At 38.9% G+C, this 19,243-nt stretch overlaps 2 protein-coding genes across 3 annotated transcripts in view; both read right to left on the bottom strand.

The window, feature by feature from the left end:
- Positions 1 to 19,243, bottom strand: part of LOC104238850 (protein SWEETIE) — a 62,706-nt gene that overhangs the window by 27,425 nt on the left and 16,038 nt on the right. Inside the window, exons 13-27 of the mRNA XM_070168071.1 lie at positions 15,690 to 15,793; positions 13,790 to 13,922; positions 13,610 to 13,716; positions 9,510 to 9,620; positions 9,242 to 9,409; positions 9,007 to 9,093; positions 8,709 to 8,802; positions 8,498 to 8,566; positions 8,276 to 8,398; positions 8,120 to 8,188; positions 7,926 to 8,030; positions 7,716 to 7,804; positions 6,858 to 7,014; positions 5,831 to 5,980; positions 13 to 62 (exon numbers count right to left, since the gene is read on the bottom strand). Of these exons, the coding sequence (XP_070024172.1) occupies positions 13 to 62; positions 5,831 to 5,980; positions 6,858 to 7,014; positions 7,716 to 7,804; positions 7,926 to 8,030; positions 8,120 to 8,188; positions 8,276 to 8,398; positions 8,498 to 8,566; positions 8,709 to 8,802; positions 9,007 to 9,093; positions 9,242 to 9,409; positions 9,510 to 9,620; positions 13,610 to 13,716; positions 13,790 to 13,922; positions 15,690 to 15,793 (1,616 nt within the window). The remainder of the gene's footprint in view (positions 1 to 12; positions 63 to 5,830; positions 5,981 to 6,857; positions 7,015 to 7,715; positions 7,805 to 7,925; positions 8,031 to 8,119; positions 8,189 to 8,275; positions 8,399 to 8,497; positions 8,567 to 8,708; positions 8,803 to 9,006; positions 9,094 to 9,241; positions 9,410 to 9,509; positions 9,621 to 13,609; positions 13,717 to 13,789; positions 13,923 to 15,689; positions 15,794 to 19,243) is intronic.
- LOC138886359 (uncharacterized mitochondrial protein AtMg00820-like) lies at positions 953 to 4,316 on the bottom strand. 2 transcript variants are annotated; one of them, XR_011405050.1, is made up of 2 exons: positions 4,195 to 4,316; positions 953 to 2,537 (listed from the first exon to the last, which is right to left on the bottom strand). XR_011405050.1 is itself a non-coding variant. In XM_070167442.1 (2 exons), the coding sequence occupies exons 1-2, from the start codon at positions 4,265 to 4,267 to the stop codon at positions 2,211 to 2,213; spliced, it is 393 nt and encodes a 130-aa protein (XP_070023543.1). In that variant the 5' UTR covers positions 4,268 to 4,316; the 3' UTR covers positions 953 to 2,210. The 2 variants fall into 2 exon arrangements, 1 of the variants encoding a protein (XP_070023543.1); XM_070167442.1 differs by having other exon boundaries at positions 953 to 2,530.

Genomic DNA, 19,243 nt, shown 5'->3' with positions numbered 1-19,243 from the left:
AAGTGGCCATACTCATAAAGTGTTGCAGTCTCTTGCCGGGAGCTGACCTCTGCAATGACAGACTGAAGAAAAACACAAGATTAAATTGAAACTGGATAAATTAAGGTTAGACAAATCTAGTAAGCAATAAAAGAAATGGTGCTACTGAAGTCAAAAGCCACCTCAATATATTGGAAGACGTATATGCTAAACACATACCAGTGAAGAAGATTATTCACTGCATGCATTACCCCATGCAAATATTTTATATCTTTTAGATAACTTTGTACGCATAATTGAATATCATACATTGATAGTGAACAGTGACAAGACGACACGGTTTATAATTCCTTGTGGTCAAAAATAAATTAAAGATCTTCAAATATGGTAAAAAAATTCATCCTAATAGGTCGTTTTGTTTAGTCCTCCAACTTTTAGTAGATTTTTGCGTCTCATTATCTCAATTCCTATACTAGGATTATTTGGCAGAAACCCCATAACATTTTATACGCTAAACTTTACAATAAATAGTTCTAGGACAAATAAGGCTATCAAGGAAGTTGTTCCATTTTTTTTAATGTATTTATCTCTTGATAAGAGCATCGCACTACTTTTTACCAGAGAAATTCCTCGGACCAGAGGATATCAACTTTTTGTGCATACTTTGTTATTTATCTAATGATGCCATAGCTCTATTGCCATCACTTTACCTGCCCACTTTGATCAGGGATGACATGGATATCTTTAAAATACAATAAAACCTACAGACTACACATACCCGTTATATCCCTCACCAAATTTGACACTCCTACTTGAGCTCATGAAACAAAGTAACATAAAAATGCTGTAATCACATATAGGTTCCTGTGTATTGATATTTAATAATTAAAAAGTATCTAATTAAAAATTCATCCATCTTTTTCAGCAAAAATGATATTCAGGTGTATTTCATTTATACCTATGAGAAGGCACGGGAGAAAATATGATATATTGATATTGTGTGTTCAATACAATACAAGAGGTCCTTATTTATAGCTATACTATACAAGGACATACTACTCCTATTCCAATGTGGGACAAGACTACATTATGTACATATCTAACACTCCCCCTCAAGCCGGTGCATACACATCATATGTACCGAGCTTGTTACACATGTAACTAATACGAGAACCAGTAAGAGACTAAGTGAAAATATCTGCTAGTTGATCATTCGACTTTACAAACTTTGTAACAATATCTCCTAAAAGTATTTTTTCTCTGACAAAGTGACAGTCGATCTCTCCGAACTTTAACTTCTTGAGCAACTGCTTGACCCAAACTAACTCACACGTTGCCATAACCATGGCCCGATATTCCGCTTCGGCGCTAGATCGAGCAACTACATTTTGTTTCTTGCTCTTCCACGAGACCAAATTACCTCCTACTAAAACACAATATCCAGATGTAGATCGTCTATCAGAAGGTGATCCTGCCCAATCAACATCTGTGTACCCAACAATCTGCTCGTCGCCTCGATCCTCGAATAGTAATCCTTTGCCTGGAGCTGACTTTATATACCGAAGAATACGAACAACTGCATCCCAGTGACTATCACAGGGGGAATCCATAAACTGATTTACAACACTCACCGGAAAAGAAATGTCAGGTCTAGTCACTGTGAGGTAATTCAATTTTCCAACCAACCTCCTATATCTCGTAGGGTCTCCAAGAGGCTCCCCTATCCGGGCAGAAGCTTAGCATTCGGATCCCTATGAAAGTCAATAGGTCTGCTACCCATCATTCCACTCTCCTCAAGAATGTCTAAGGCACACTTCCGCTGTGAAATAACAATACCTGAGCTAGACTGAGCGACCTCAATACCTAAAAAATACTTCAGTCTGCCCAGATCCTTAGTTTGGAAGTGCTGAAAGAGATGTTGCTTCAGATTAGTAATACCATCCCGATCGTTGCCAGTAATAACAATATCATCAACATAAACCACCAGATAAATACACAGATTCGGAGTAGAATGATGATAAAACATAGAGTGATCAGCCTCACTACGAGTCATGCCGAACTCCTGAATAATTGTGTTGAACTTACCAAACCAGGCTCGAGGGGACTGTTTCAAACCATATAGTGACCTGCGCAATCTGCATACACAACCACTAAACTCCCCCTGAGCAACAAAACCAGGTGGTTGCTCCATATAAACTTCCTCGTCAAGATCACCGTGGAGAAAAGTATTCTTAATGTCTAACTAATAAAGAGGCCAATGACGTACAACAGCCATGGACAAAAAAAAGACGAACAAATGCTACTTTAGCCACAGGAGAGAAAGTATCACTATAATCAAGCCCAAAAATCTGAGTAGATCCTTTTGCAACAAGATGAGCCTTAAGCCGATCAACCTGGCCATCTGGGCCGACTTTGACTGCATAAACCCAACGACAACCAACAGTAGACTTACCTGCAGGACGAGGAACAAGCTCCCAAGTGCAACTCGCATGTAAAGCAGACATCTCGTCAATCATAGCCTGTCGCCATCCAGGATGAGATAGTGCCTCACCTGTAGACTTAGGAATAGACACAGTGGACAAAGAAGATATAAAAGCATAATGAGGTGACGACAGACAATGATAACTTAGACCAACATAGCGGGGATTAGGATTAAGTGTGGACCGTACACCTTTGCGGAGTGCAATTGGTTGACTAAGAGGAGACAAGTCCGCAGTAGGTGCAGAATCTGATGCAGGACGTGAATCACCTGGGCCTGATGCTGGATGTGGACGGCGATGATAAGTCAAGAGTGGCGGAGCTGCAGAAGGTTGAACTGGATTATGTGGAGGAATTGGACCTATATGTGGTGGAACTAGAGCTATAGATGGTGGAACGGGAGCTATAGGTGGTGGAGCTGGAGATGTAGAGGAAGATGGATGGGAGAGTGACTGAATCTCCAAAAGAAGAGACTGGTAGTACCTCAGAAATATCTAAGTGATTACCTGGACCTGTGAAGTATGATTGGGTTTCAAAGAAGGTAACATCAGCGGACATAAGGTACCGCTGGAGGTCAGGAGAATAGCATCGATACCCCTTTTGCGTTCTCGAGAAACCAAGAAATACGCACTTAAGAGCATGGGGAGCTAACTTATCTGTTCCTGGAGTAAGGTTATGGACAAAACAAGTGCTTCCAAAGACACGGGGTGGAAGAAAGAACAAAGGTAAGTGGGGAAACATAACAGAGAATGGAACTTGGTTCTGGATAGCTGAAGATGGCATACGATTAATAAGATAGCAAGATGTAAGAACTGCATCCCCAAAAACGCAACGGAGCATGAGATTGTATGAGTAGGGTACGAGCAGTTTCAATAAGATGTTTATTCTTTCTTTCAGCTACCCCATTTTGTTGAGATGTGTACGGACAAGATGTTTGATGAATAATCCCATGAGATTTCATAAACTGCTAAAATGGGAAAGACAAATACTCTCGGGCATTATCACTACGAAATGTGCGAATAGAAACCCCAAATTGATTTTGAATTTCAGCATGAAAGGTCTAGAAAATAGAAAACAACTCAGATCGATTTTTTATCAAAAATATCCAGGTGCACCTAGAATAGTCATCAATGAAACTAACAAAGTAGCAGAATCCTAAGGTAGAACTAACCCAACTAGGACCCCAAACATCTGAATGGACTAAAGTAAAAGGTGACTCTGCTCGATTATCAATACGTCGAGGAAAATGAGAGCGAGTATGCTTACCGAGCTGACAAAACTCACACTCTAGAGCTGACAAGTGAGATAAACCAGATACCATTTTCTGAAGTTTTGACAAACTAGGATGTCCCAACCGTTTATGTAATAAATCTGGTGAATCAGTAACAGGACAAGTTGTTGAAGGAAGACAAGATGTGAGTCCATGTGATTTAGCAAGGATAAGGTAATAAAGTCCATTTGATTCACGTCCGGTACCAATGATCCGCCCTGTACTGCGTTCCTGTATAAAAACATGGTCATCAAGAAATAAAACAGCACATTTAAGTGATTTGGCTAGGCGACTAACAACTATGAGATTAAAAGGACTATTAGGGACATAAAGAACTGAATCTAAAGGTAAGGAAGGAATTGGGCTTGCTTGACCTATTGCAGTTGCCATGGTTTGAGACCCATTGGCCATTGTGACTCTTGGAAGAGATTGAGAATACGAAATAGTAGTAAAAAGAGATTTGTTACCAGAAATATGATCTGATGCACCTGAATCAATGACCCAAGACTCAGAGGATGAAGATTGAGAGACACAAGTCATGCTATTACCTGTTTGAACAACGGAAGCGATCTTAGAAGATGCCTGCTTACCTGCTTTGTACTGAAGAAATTCAAAATAATCCACTAAAGAAACCATCCGACTATTCGAAGTATCGGTTCCCATGTCGCTACAATAAATAGTAGTAGGGTTAACTTGAAATAGTGAAAATTAGTAACTCCTTTGGGAAAACTGAAGAAATCGCTGAGAAAACACTGTTTACAACAGGAAAACAGAACACTGTTCTGCGCCGGAAAACACTGTTCACGCCAGAAATACTGTAGCTCTCGGAATATTACTGTAGCAGCCGGAAAAATTCAAAATGGTCAGAATGAAATAAAAACAGTAGGGGTAGGATCGGAATTACCAGACGACCCAACTGTTTTGAAGAAACTTTTTCAAAAAATGGCCGGAAGTCCACTTATGAAATCACTGTTCACGCCGAAAAAATATAAAAGTGGTCGGAATTTGGTGTAACCTGGATGGGTAGGCTCGGAATTGCAAGGGGAACAATCTGTCTTGAAGAATCGTCGCCAAAAAATGGCCGCAAGGTGGCCCACGCAACGTCAGAACTTCGCCGGAAAATGTTCTTCCGACCGCTACACTACCGCCGGAGATTTTCACTGGGGTTTGGTCGCCGGACAGTGACTACTCTTGTGGTAGTGTTGGATTTTGCACAACACTAACCGAGACAAAGCAGACGCAAAACAACTTTGAAAAGTCACCGGAAAAAAAGGGTTCTGGTGACTCATTTCACTTTCCGGAATCGCTGGAATTTATGCACAACGATAAATCTCTCACGATAGCTCTGATGCCATGTGAGAAGGCACGGGAGAAAATATGATATATTGATATTGTGTGTTCAATACAATACAAGAGGTCCTTATTTATAGCTATACTATACAAAGACATACTACTCCTATTCCAATGTGGGGCAAAACTACATTATGTACATATCTAACAATACTTATAAATTTATCTAACCAGAAAATTGCTAAAAGATAAATGTTTTGAGATGACACAGACAATCTCAAAGTCGACATTTTGATGGCTATAAATCATCTCATTAAGGGTAAAATGAAAATTTAAAGTTAAAATGTTTCTAAATCAGGAAGTATGACATTCTTTTTGGGACATACTAAAAATGAAAGTATGACATATAAATTGTGAGAGAGAGAATAGTACATTACATATCCGATATTTGCCTCAGTTAAACTTGACTACATATAGAGAAACGTCAATAAACACGATGAGTTTAATGAATGTTTAAGAGACACTTGACATACACTTGTAACCCATACGCGATCTTTCATTCATCAATACAACGTTACTTGGTTGCACATATAACACTTGCCATAAAAAGGTGGTAAGCAAATGGCATACACGTTTCTCAATTTTTAAAACTAAATACTCTCAGCAAGGTCACTTTACTAAAACTAGCTTTCTAACATATCCATGTGAGCTTGGGGGAGTTCTTGCACTTTTGTTGTCTTTATGTTATGATGGCTTCTTTTAATACGGATCAAAAATACAGATTTAAGCTTCTTAAAGATTGAATTGACAAACCTTGCAACGCGAGAAAAATATACTGCCAGGAGAAAGTTCAGGACCAAGGACAGCAACAATAGCATTTATAAGGCGTCCCACTGCCTGCTGCAGGTTAGTCGAACCAATCTCATTTGACAACAGAATATCCATGGCAAGGCTAAGTGTCGCCTGAAAGTAAAAGAAGATAGGAAACTTTAGACTTAAACGAAGAGTTGAATTAGAACCTAGAGGCGCCAAATAAAAAAAAATGATAAATCGCCTTTCTTGTTCAACATATCAGAAGGGTAACCTCTTGAAGCAATGTGAACATAAAATGGCAACAAAAAAAAAAGTTTACAAAATATCAGGTGGGGAAGCTTTTAAGGCCTAACGATTCAAGAAATTTGCTTAATCAACAATTTATCGCGATCAGGCTTCAATGCGAAGAGCAATCAGGAAGGACAATCACCCACTTACAAAACACAAGATGACACAAACACCAAATGCTCTGGAGAACATATCCATAAAATAGTAGAGTGAACTTAGATGCGTTTCTGAACGAAGGTAGCCAAGTAAATCTTAACGATTTATTAGCAAAGCACATTTTGTTGTTAGCCAATGGTCTCTTCTTCAAAACTGAATATGTTGACTTTTTCCACTAGATCCAACCAAATATGTTATCTGAGCATGATAATTAGTTTCTTGATAAGTAATATGCTCAAGAATGAGCCATAAACAGCTGGCTGAAGTTTGAGAGTTTCTATCATTTATCATCTAATTCAAGAGATACTTTTGACCTCCGATAAACCAGAAGATGGTTAAACCCATCCTCTTCTTATCAAACACTTCCTATTTGAAAAGTGTATCTTAAATTTGGTCAGCATGAGTAGATTCTACAAGATGTGATAAGAGAAACAGACAACTAAATCAAATGTTAGCCATGACAACCGAAGAATGTGATAAGAAAAACACGCACTAAATCAAATGTTAGCCATGATAATCAAAGAATGTGGATAACTGATGCTCTCAGAGACACTGAAGCATCATACTCAGAATATATGGATACCTGAACATGAGAAACATAGGACAATCCAGCAGCCTCCACAGTCAACAGTAGACCATGCAAAGACCAAATTTGTAAGGCAGTGTTTGAACTTTTAGCCAAAGAAGAAAGAGAATTAACAGTAGCAGGAACCAAACTTGACAATGCAATCCCTCCTGCGCTGCAAGAAGGATTAACAGAATGAGGACTGCAGATAACAAACAAACTACAATTCAAACAGCATACTCAGACAAACCTCTTAGTGCAGAAAGATAACTATCTCGGTTTCATAAATAAATTTATATAGAATCTTTGGAGAAGACTTTCTTTCATAAGAAAGAAAGTACTTACTATCTTTGGGATCTGATCCTACACATTTACTCAAGACTTTAGTGGATCGATTAATTACATAAGCTACTTCCTAAGTATTTGCTCAAATCATGAGATAAGTATTTCTTCCATCATGACATAAGTAAACTTTTTTTTATTGTGTCAGCTCAAAACCTCACTAATTGATCGGTGCTTACAAATTTTAGCTCCAAAATGCATTATAATTAGACAATCAGCTATTTTCATTAAACCTTTATTTACCTTAAATACTGCTTTGCACTTCAATTTGACAAGCTGCTCATGGACAAGCAGAATTGGTGCATTTAAAGTTGAAACACATCGACATAATTACCAATACCAAAGATCTCTTCATTGGAGGGAAGGGGAGAAAGAAAGTAACTAATAGCACCACCAGATTGGTCAAAGGTTGCGGAAGAAATTTTCATGTAAGAAAGAGTCGAGAGCGACAAGCACTGTCATATAAAAGGAATTCATGTATGTATTTAGTGAAATGATAAAGGTACACACTAAGTTTGCACCATTCAAGCTTACCAGCGATGAATACAACCAAGTGATATAGCAACTGAACCAGCATAGTTTGAATCTACCGCTGAATTTATATCACCAAGGAGCACTCTTGTCTGCAATGACACGTACCAGTTAAAATGACAACGGAACATGGGTAATTGAGATTCTTACGGATTCAAAGACACTAATTGTCCTAGAACCAGAAGGTTGTGAAAAGATTCAAATGGAACTAACCAATCTGGCAGTGAACACATCATTTCCTAGCCGAGCTAATAGGCCAAGACCTTCAGATGATGCTCTGCGTTGAGAAGCACAGATGTCACCCTCAGCCAGAATGCTCTGTCAAGGTAAACACCAAAAGCTAAGAAAGACTGCAAAGGACAAGAAAGGCAAGGGCACTAAAATATCAACAAAAAGATAGTGAAAACCTGAAAGATGGATTGTGCCAGATTAAGTACTTCCAATGGTAAGGGTTCAGGACGTAGAGCAAGCAAAGCCTGTGATGAAGGCAAGCACAAGAGAAGCAGATGTAAGACATGTAAAATTCCCGACAAGTGCATGAAAAGTCTAAATTATTAGATCACCTTCAAGCCAGATAGCAGGCCCACACATATGTTTGTAACACTGGTTGCATGCCATGCTTGTTTCTTTCCAGCTCTCAGACACTGCTCAACCATTTCGAGGAGTGAGAGCATTCCACCAATATCCTGAGGGGAACAATGACAAACTAAGTTGCAAGCTATCAATGCCTCCATATATGCACATAATTCTAACACAAAGCCAAGCCATCAACCATATTCACTTACCTCGGAAGCAAATATGTCGCCAAAGCAGAGGAGCTTCTGATTCACTAACATTTTGCTTATAGTCTCCGGCTTCATGATCAGAAACATGTATTATTAACGGATATCAAACAAGGGGAAAAATTTGAATCCTCTTCATGGCTTCTGAAGTTATATGACGTCAAGCAAATTATATTTCTTTCACAGAAAGTCAACCTCTTCAGCGAAAGTTTACCTGAGGAAAGCTCGGAAGCTGGTTATCCCATACAGATGGTACTAGACCATCTTTTCCACCTTGAAATGAGCGAAGTTCATCCTCAAACAAATCCCTGGATGAACAATCAACAAGATAAATGACTAATTTCTATATTGGGTTATAAGTACCAAGTTAAAAGGAGACAACAGTTGGTAATGATGTGCACATCATTAACCATAGCCAAGTCCATGATTGAAAAAACAAAGTTACTCCCCAGGAAATTGCAAATAATCCACAGAAAGAAAGGAACAAGCTCCATGATTTTGGTGCTAAGTACCTGCCAGGGTTCCAAGGGCCAAGCCAAGCATCTCTTTTGTCTAACAGCATCCTCAAGCATGAACTTTCCTCACATTTTGAAGCTTCCCTGTCCCGAAAAAGAAAAAATAAGAATGACATCGCTCTTCCAAAAACGAAAAGAAAAAGAGGTGCCCTTGTAGAAAAAGAAAAGGAACGACTCTTGCCAGGGAAACACATATCTACGTCATAGCTGATGAGCTGGATCAAACATTCACCTATAAGGAGTTGCACATATCTGAATAAGACGGGCATGGTCTCTCCGATATGCAGTTGGATCTGAAATTGACTGATAGGCTATTAGTGTCTTGATGATAAATATCTCCGCTGCCTGTTTGACACTCATTTGGTCTTTGGCTGCCAACAGCAATATATATGACAGAGCCCTGTATTAACAATTTTCACAAACATAAGCAACATAAGAGAGCTCCATCAGACTTTCACAGAAAACGTACATAAGAAGATACTTCTTTCACATGTATATACCTACTAAGGTATAACAGAACTGGTTCAAGCAAGATCCCCTTGTTCACAGCACCAGAAGAGATAAAACTCTTTATAAATGCTGTCAATGCATCCACTGCAGCACACCATACGCTACAAATAAAATGAAAAGAGCTTCACAAAGTTATATATAGTCAGAAACCACATTAAAAGTTTTAGGAAACAAAATTGTACAGCAACACAAAGAGCACAAGATTATATTTAGAGACATTTGCTTGAAGGCCCTTATAAAGTACAGAATGCTGCAATGAAACAAAAAAAGCTGCTGAGTATAGAAATTATACTGATCATGCCAGCACGTGGGCTATTTTATTGATCGGTGAATGTGAAAGTCCGATTCAAGACCTTTATCAACTCGGATATACCATGTTCAATTATGTAAAACACATCATCCAAAAGTATAACTGGTTAACTAGGGAATACTTAATTATTATTTATTTAGGTTTGCGAAAGCAGATATTATATTTGTTGTTTTTCTTAAAAGCAAGAGGATTCTTATCTGATGAAATTTGCTCTTTTTGCCTATGTTGTCCCTCAATAAAATAGAATGAGAAAAAGGGAAGCCCGGCATTCACGCAGGGTCTAGGGAATGGCCGCACCCCAAGGGAATCTGATGTAGGCACCTACACTGATGCAAGCATCAGTGGCTAATTCCACAGCTCGAACCCATGCCCTATAGGTCACACAGAGACAACTTTACCATTGGTCCAAGGCTCCCCTTTGTCCCTCAGTAAAATAGAATAGTTGTATAATTTTCGAGAATTTCCTTTTGCAAATAACATTTTGTAACTCGAAAGAACAGGAAAAATTAATAGATGTGGAATGATTTGTCAAAGTGAGAACTTTTCATCCTAAAATAAGTAATAATCTAAAAACCCATCAAATTGGACAAAACCTAAACATGCATACTTTCATCTGACTTGCTTACAAAATTCAGATTACTTTGATGCTATTCAAGTTACATTCTTTTCAATCAGTGTGGTCCTTGCATCGGAATAAGTATTTGGTAGATTCTTCCACTGTATCGCCAATGCAAATAGGAGGAACAACTTCATAAGAAGGAATTATTCAGCATTACCATCCCTCTACGAGAAAAATGAGGAATGGAAACCCAACTTTAAGGGCAGCACATTTCAGAAAATCAGCCAGAAAGAGAGGAATGCGCTTGACTAGTCTTTCGAGGAGGATGAAGTGAGCAAGCAGAGAAAACCATACAGGGACAAGTCACCGGCCTGTTAACAGCTTCAGTTCTGCCTTTTTCCATCATTGCTGGGTGGTGGTGATGAAAGATGTTAGGGAACGTTTGGAGTATTTTTACGATACTTGCTCTTTTGAGAAGAGCTTTCACTCATTCATTGTTTAATCCTGAAGAAGGGGGACTAGCCTACTAGGAAAAATTACCACCAAAAGTACTTGTAAACAGATTAAAGGCGTCATGGACAAACTCATCTTGACACCAGAAAATACATTTGTGGGAAGGAGACAGATTTGATAAGCTACTCTGATTGCAAATGAGCCAGTAGATTCCAGATCAAGGAGCAAACTTCAGGAAGTTAGGTGCAAGCTGGACACCGAAAAGGAATATGTATGTCAAGTGGAATTTCCGGCTATACCTTTTGGCTTTTATAGAATGAAATGCTGGACAAGTCGAGGAGATGAATTCACTAATATATCTCTAAATTAAGTTCTCCATATAGTGAATAGCACTCCACTTGGGTTCTTTGCCAGTGGCAGGGGCCTAAGAAAAAGAGCCTGTTATCTTCGATAATGTTCTTAATGGTGATGAAAGCATTAAGCAAGCTATTCGAGCAAACCATCCGGGGAGGATAGTTTGCAGGTTTAAGATAGGGGGTTCGTCAAGTAAGAAGGTGTATCACATCTCTTGTTTGGAGACTTACATGTTGACCATATGTGACCCAAGTGAAACAGATTCACGCATTTTCAGGACTTTGATCTGGCTTGAAAAATGTCTGGCCTCCAGCTGGCTCCAGATGAAGATGAGGAAGTCAGAGCTCTTACCGGTTGGAGAGGTGAACATCAATGCATCAGCAGTGAGAGGGTTGTAAGATTTGTAAATTACCTACATAATAACTGATTTTCAGGACTTTGATCTGGCTTGAGAAATGTCTGGCCTCCAGATGAAGATGAGGAACTCAGAGCTCTTACCGGTTGGAGACATGAACACCAATGCATTGGCAAGTGAGAGGGTTGGAAGTTTTTTAAATTACCTACAAGATACCTGAGTCTTCGCACTAGGAGGAAATACAAGGAAGTGGAACTCTAGGAACCGGGGATGCAAATATTTGAAGAGTAGATTAGAGGGGTGGAAGAGACGGTCTCTCTCAAAAAGGGAAAGGAAGTCACTTTTATAAAGGCAACGCTTTCAAGCATTCTCATACTGGAGAAACTAATGAGAAGTAACCTATGGGATAATGCAAATGCAAGAAAAGAAAATTTTCCACGGGAACTGGAATAGGACAACACCTATTGAGCTTGGGGGCCTAGATATATACAGAGACCTGAGATCTTTCACCGGGTTTGAGGGGAATGGCTTCGAATATATGCAATGGAGGAGAAGCTGTTTGGAGGAATGTGATTACAAGAAAATATGGTGATGATCAATTTGGTTCACTAGGATGTAGAATTACCATATTACCATATTACGCGTTGAAAGATGACTTTCCCTGCTTGTTCTAATTGGTGACAAACAAGAGAAGGGCAAGGCTCGAAGCCCGGAAGGAAACAAACTTCGTGAGACATCTCCTTTAGAAGATATCGGTAGAACTGGGAGTTTTATGAGGTAGAATCATTCCTATTGAGTCTATACAACTTTACATACTTTCGCGGAATAGATAATATCATTTGGAAAGGTTCTTCACAAAATAATTCTCAATCAAGTCCTGTAAAAGATACTTATTCAGGGGCGGAGAACCGAGCCCTACATAGAAGGCTGTATGGAGTTACAGATTGCAGGCACTGGCTAGTGCAACAGAAAAAGTAGAAAGAACCCAGATGAATTTCCTAAGGATGCTGCAGATTGTATCAGAAAGTTTACACAGTGAGTAAGAGGGGTCATCCCGTCTCCAAAAAGAAGGTGGTGTTTCAGGAGGGAAAGACCTTAGAGTGTTCAACAAAGTTTTGCTATAGAAATAGCTATGGAAGTTAAGAGTTGAGGAGCAGGCTCTATGGAGTGGTAACAGAAAAGTATGGCACAATCGATGGCTGTTAGAGGATTAGAATTTCTTACTATCGTTTGAGTGCGGGCTATAGAGGAGCATTATGAAGGACTGTGAAGACTTCCATAATGCATTCAGGGGGGATGGCAGAAGGATTAACTTTTGCAACCACAAATGGTGAGGTGAAAACATGTCGAAACTTGTTTTCCCTAAAATATGCAGAGTATAAACCCAGAGAGTGATAACAGTCCAATAGATACATAGGGTGCAAGAGAGGGGAGATACTTTGGAATCTGAAGTTTAGAAGGAATCTGAGGACTAAGACATGGTCGCTTTCCAAGACTTGGTGGAGTTACTCTAAAAGCAGAGAATACTACTTCTGCACAAGATTCGTGGAGGTGGGGAAAGAGGAGAGATGGGTTGTTCACAGTTAAATCATACTAGAAATTGTTGCTGACGGAGTAGATGGTTTTCTGTACTTACAGGTATGGATCCATACGCCGCCAGAAAAGGTGTAATTTTTTGGTCGGCAGCAAGCTATAGGGATAGAGGAGAGAGTAAGAAGAAGTAACATAGAGGGGCAGCACTTTTAGCTTTTTGGTATGTCCCAACAGAGCATGACAATAAATTTCTCATAATGATCGTATCCATCTTATGTGGTTTACAGTTGTGATACTGGCTTATCCAAAATGTAGGTAGGTGATCTACGCTGACTAAAATGATATTGAACAGCAGGTACGCAGACAAGGTCACCATGTCATTACCAATATCTAATTTTCCTAAAATCCTACCAAACGACAAATAAAAACATTAATAGCTGTGTAGAATTTAACATATCTAACCAGGCATATTTAATTTTTCCTCAAATCATAATAAATAATTTTCTATAAATTTAACATATCTAACCTTATGTTAGATTGGAGATCTTCTGTTTCACTGATATGTCGTTCTGGATTTCCATGGAATGCGGAAGCCCATAAAGAAAGAATATCAAAAACTTGATCCTCAAGTTCCTGCATCTCCAATGAAATAGCACCATGAAAAACAAAAGTGAAGAAATTATATCTACAAAACCACTTACTGTACCTCTTTTGGCATGCATGCAAGCAGTGAGGATAAGAGCATCCATCCAGCCTCCTTTTCAACGGAGGCCGCCATAGGATTCCGACTTGATTCCATTATCATTTTCTTAGACAGTTCAACTACTGATCTGGGTAAACTGCATAAGGTCCCCAAGATAAAAATAAGAAAAAGATAAAGAAAAGCATGAGGACATGAATAAAAGAATACATGATACTGCTAACAACCATAAAAAATGCCTTCGACTGGAAAGAAAAGGAGGCTGAGATAATAGCTCTAGCAACAGAGATGATAATAAAATCAAGGAAAAGAACTATAGAATCCTGTCAAACTGTTTTCAGACTTCTTTTTTTTGATGGGTAAATCTGTTTTCAGATATTATCTTTGAGTCATGTTACTTCTGATGCCTAACACCAGAAGGACAGAAACAGGTTACCCGTAGAGAAACAGATTTCAGAAAGAAAAATGCAGCAAAGAAAATAATCAAAGAGGAAATATATAGCATATTAACATTGTGACGCGAGACAACCATGAAAATGATATAACTGCACCAAACCAGTATCATCCCCTCATGGAGTGGGGGTATGGAAAACAATCAGGGGGCACTGGGACTTCATTGCTGACCACTCTAGTTTCAAGGTTGGAAATGGAAGAAGAGTACTCTTCTGGTGTGACACATGGTTTGGGCACACTCCTATGAAAGACCAATTTCCAGAATTGTATAGCAATGCTGCGAATCCAAGAATTTCAGTAGCAGATGCAAAATTCACACATGGGTGGAACATTGTTTTCAGAAGGAACTTAAATGACTGGGAGTTGCAAAGTGTGGCAGATTTCTGGGAGACCTTAGAAGCTTTCCAAGGTCTCACAGAAGAGGAAGGTGCTTTAATTTGGAAGGGTCACAAATCAGGTTCCTTTTCAGTGAAATCTGCTTATCATTTCATTAACAATACTCCTAATCCTGCGCAAGGATGGCCATGGAAACAAATTTGGAGGGTCTGGGCGCCTACAAAAGTCCAATGCTTCACATGGTTAGTAGCAAGTGAAGCTGTTCTAACTCAGGATAACCTTCTTAAGAGAGGAATCCAGCTACATGCTAGATGCAGTCTTTGTGGCAAAGATGGGGAATCAGTTTCCCACCTCTTTATTCACTGTCCGGTCACTACTCAACTTTGGCACTTCTATCTTAATTTGGCTGGTATATCCTGGATAATGCCCAATAACACTGCAGCTCTTCTCAGTAGCTGGAACAATGGAGGGGTAAATATTAAACAGAAGAAATGGTGGAAAATTGTTCCTGCTTGTATCTGTTGGATCATATGGAAGGAAAGGAATGCCATAGTTTTTGAAGATAGACCTAGCTCTTACCAGAAAATTAAGCTTAATTGTTTTTTGTTATTTCATATTTGGTGCAAAGAGAGCTATAGGGAGGATGTACATTCTTTACTAGATTTGCTAGAAGAAATGTAATCGAATAGAATAAGCTTGGCAGTTCTCTGATCCTTTGGGGTCGGATTGTGGTCTACACAATCTCTTGTAAATATTTTTACTCGTTTATATAATTGTTACCATTATAAAAAATAAAAAATAAAAAAGAATCAGCATAGAAGGTGGACAAATATTTAATCTTCTCTGTTTTTAAGTGATTTAAAGCTTTCTAGGAGTTAGAGAAAAACAAAATTTTCCGAGGCGCCTATAAATCGGATACTCGTACTACAAGGACAAGACTAAGGTAGATATGATAATAAGTAAGAAATAAAAGGCAAAACGTGCAGAGATTTTGCAAACTGAAGAAATATGAATAACTAAAACTAATTAATAGTCATCACAAGCAATGAACTTTAGATGGTTATGCATTCTTTTGGGGAGAAAGAAAAGGTTACACATAAATGGAGAAAGCCATTACCGAGATGGATACCCAAGAGGTAAGCTGGGTGAAATAGACACCAAAGCTGCCAAAACCGCAGCCTGACCATCTAGACATTCCAGTTCATACTTTAAATTAGTTCCCTGTAAATCAAACAGAAAATGAAATCATTAAACTGATTCCTCCCTGTAAATAGGACGTGATACACATCTGGGCTTTCAGAAGGAGGAGGAGAAACTGCCGGGCATGGGACATATCTCCTTTGACCATTATGTGGATACTATGGAGAGAGAGGAATGGGAGAGCTTTTGAAGTGGCGGAAAATGAATTAATACAGCTGATGACCTGTTTTGTTTTTTGGTGAATTTTTATGCACCCACAAGGTTCTCATTAGTGTAGATGATTGGATATCATTTTTTCCTAAGCATATTTTCTTAGTTCCTCTACTTCTTGTATACTGGACTGCCTCGTATAGCAATAAAACTATAACTTTATCCCCAAAAATGCAAAACCAAAGGAGAGATGATGATGATAAATGAATCCCTAGAAAAAAGAAATTTTCTACCATTCTTCCAGAGAAGCAGCCAAACCCCTTCTTTAATTGGATAAATCATCTGGATTCTGAGCAGTCTAATCTTTTTTATTTTAGGCAAGTGAAGAATTCCATCAACTTCGCCTAGCCATAGGAGAAAATCTAATTAACCAGAAGATGAGAAAGATTGTAAGATCAGAGACAAAGACTCCTCAATGACACAATCAAACAAAAAGTAAGATCTTACTTCCTGATCTCATGGTATGCTTTAGCATGTTTATCAGTGAGCAGGGGAAGAGCCTTTAGGCAAAAAGATAGTACACCCAAAAACACCCCAAAAGAGGGTAGCCTGAATCTTACTACAGTCATCTCAAACAATCTTTTCTGATAAGGTTAGACCACATACGGTAGACTGGGATTTGAACTCGTGAACAGTGCCTCAATTTGAATACCTTGGACCACTGGACTGACTCAGTCAACTACTTCTCAAACAATCTCCCAAGTGAGGCGAGCAGATCCAAAACTTTTACCTCTTTAATATAACTAAAATCACACTTCACACCCAAAAAAACAATGGAAAAAGTGGCAATAACTGACAACCGTTTCAAAATTCAATTCAGTAGCTCAACCGATTTCAGAGTTCAAATATATATTTTATTTCTTTTTATCAGTATTTCAGAGCTCTAATGTTGACATCAGATATCTCCATGGCATTATGTTGCAACTCCAAACAGCAAATGGTTGAACTGCATGCCGAAAAGTCTAGTCAATCCCCAAATACATGGAAGTTTATTATCAAAATATTTTGTTACTAGCCTACAACAGCAAAGACGAGAACCATGTCTGGATGGAATCTTAAGGGTCCATAGCTTATGATGGAAAGAGAAGGAAATGATTCGAAAGAATAAGCCAGTATATCAGACAGAGAGATGTCTTAACTTTCTTATTAATTTCTCCCATTTCCTCCTCAAACCTCCAACCCAATGATCCAGACAGAGAACTATCACCTAGTCCTTATAATTAAGTAAGAAGATACCACAAGCAATGAAAAGAATCAATTCCTGCATAGGAAATTGAATATGTAAGAACAAAGCGATACGCTGTAGAAATGATAACACGAAAACCATTAAGTAGGCACCACAAACAACCAAAACTCATAAAGGCTCGGTAACACTTCTAATAAACGTCATGACTAATACAACTCTATGATAATGGGAACAAAACAACATAGAGGGAATGGGAAATAATTCTTAAAGAAAAAGGACACTTCTTTAGTAATGGTCAGTCAGCACCCAGCAGACACCTAAGCCAGTAAGCCACTTGTAACTTTAACATTTCCATGACGTGGAAGGATTATATCATTGCTTCGTAGTTGGAAATTTGACTTCTCTGTTTATTTCATTTTTCTTTTCCAAAAGTCCAATGAATAAGCAGATAATACCATAATACCAGGAGAAAATAACTGAAAACCTTTAAGACTTGGAGCATGTCTTCGATTTTTATTTTTTTGTTGTTTAATTGCCACTCTCACTCCATTTTAAGTCGTAGCAAGTCTTGAAAAACCAACTCTGAAGAATCTACTTCAATGGAATATGTTGGAATGAAATGGTTCCAAATAGATAGGAATGAATATAGAGGATTCATATAGCCAACAACAACTAGTTCAGATTGAGACATAGTCAATTGATATATTGGATAAATACCTTACTGGTGGTGGTTTTTGTTTCCACCATTCCCTTATTTTAAAATATTGAGATCCCCAAGCTGTAATTGGACTGCATTGACAGAGCGCAATTCAAGAGCTTCCAAGGGCAAAGAGAACATGATTTCAAGATCAAATATAATTTGTGTTCTGTTTCTTTTTTGTAGCACACAAGAAATTGACTTGTATAGCTGATTGGGTAGGCTACTCAAGCCAGTAAGATTTTTTTGGTTTTTTTACACCTCTCGTACAGGGGGAAACCTTTCTTTAAATCAATTAATTAGAAGAAGGATGACGTTATTTCTCAAAGTAGTAACCCGGTAATACATAGCCCACGTCTAAAGTACAGGTATGCCTACAGATCTGAAGGCTAAAATACTGCAAAAAGATATACAACAGCAAAAGAAAGTGTTGTCAATCCTTGAAGACAAGGAAAAGATAACAGTATCCTGCCAAAAAGCTGAAAGGACATAGTGAGTTTGCCAGAGAAGAAAAACCAACTCAATAGAAACACATCTTTCGGGTGTGGCATGTGGAGGAACATCATGAAGAATTGGGAAGCATCCAGTGGCAACATCACTTATAGGGTAGGAGATGAGAGGAGAATCAGCTTTTGGAATCATAGGTAGTGTGGAGAGCATACTCTGAGGGTCTCCTTCCCTCATGTCTTCAGAGTTTCAAACCAGAAGGAATTGATGGTCCAACAGATTCGTAAGGAGCATGGAGGGGGTAGTATGGGACCTCTCATTTAGAAGGAACATGCAAGATTGGAAGATTGCGGAGCTCCAAGATTTGTTGACACTGCTATATGGGCAAGACAGGCCCCGGCCATCTTGTGATTCTTGGAGATGGGGTTTGCTTGGCGATGGTTTGTTTACTGTAAAGTCCTTTTACCATAGTATGTTGGTGAGAGAGGAGGTCACTTTTCCATACTCCTCGATCTGGATTCCTAAGGCGCTCACGAAGGTGTGCTTTTTTGCATGGCTAGCGGCGAGGGAGTGATCTTGACTGTTGAAAATCTTCGAAAGAGAGAAATTACACTTGTTAGTTGGTGCTACATGTGTAAAAGCTCAGAGGAAGAAGTTGATCATCTTTTGTTGCATTGCCCTGTGTCCTCGGCTTTGTGGAGGGCAATCCTGAATCTTTTTGGTGTTCAATGGGTGAAGCCAAGCACTGTAAAGGAGATGTTACATAGCTGGGCCGGTTTCCGTAGAAGAAGAAAGCAAAAGGCGTGGAAGTTCGCCCCGTTAGCTCTCATGCGGATAGTTTGGGGGAGAGAAATAGGAGAGCTTTTGAGGGGATTGAGTCTCCTTTTTCACATCTTAAGAATAGTCTTTTATCTTTGATCGCTTTTTGGTG

This window comes from Nicotiana sylvestris, chromosome 2 (assembly GCF_000393655.2).
Source record: "Nicotiana sylvestris chromosome 2, ASM39365v2, whole genome shotgun sequence".
Taxonomy (NCBI): Eukaryota; Viridiplantae; Streptophyta; class Magnoliopsida; order Solanales; family Solanaceae; genus Nicotiana; species Nicotiana sylvestris.
This window is presented reverse-complemented; position numbering and strand designations above follow the sequence as displayed.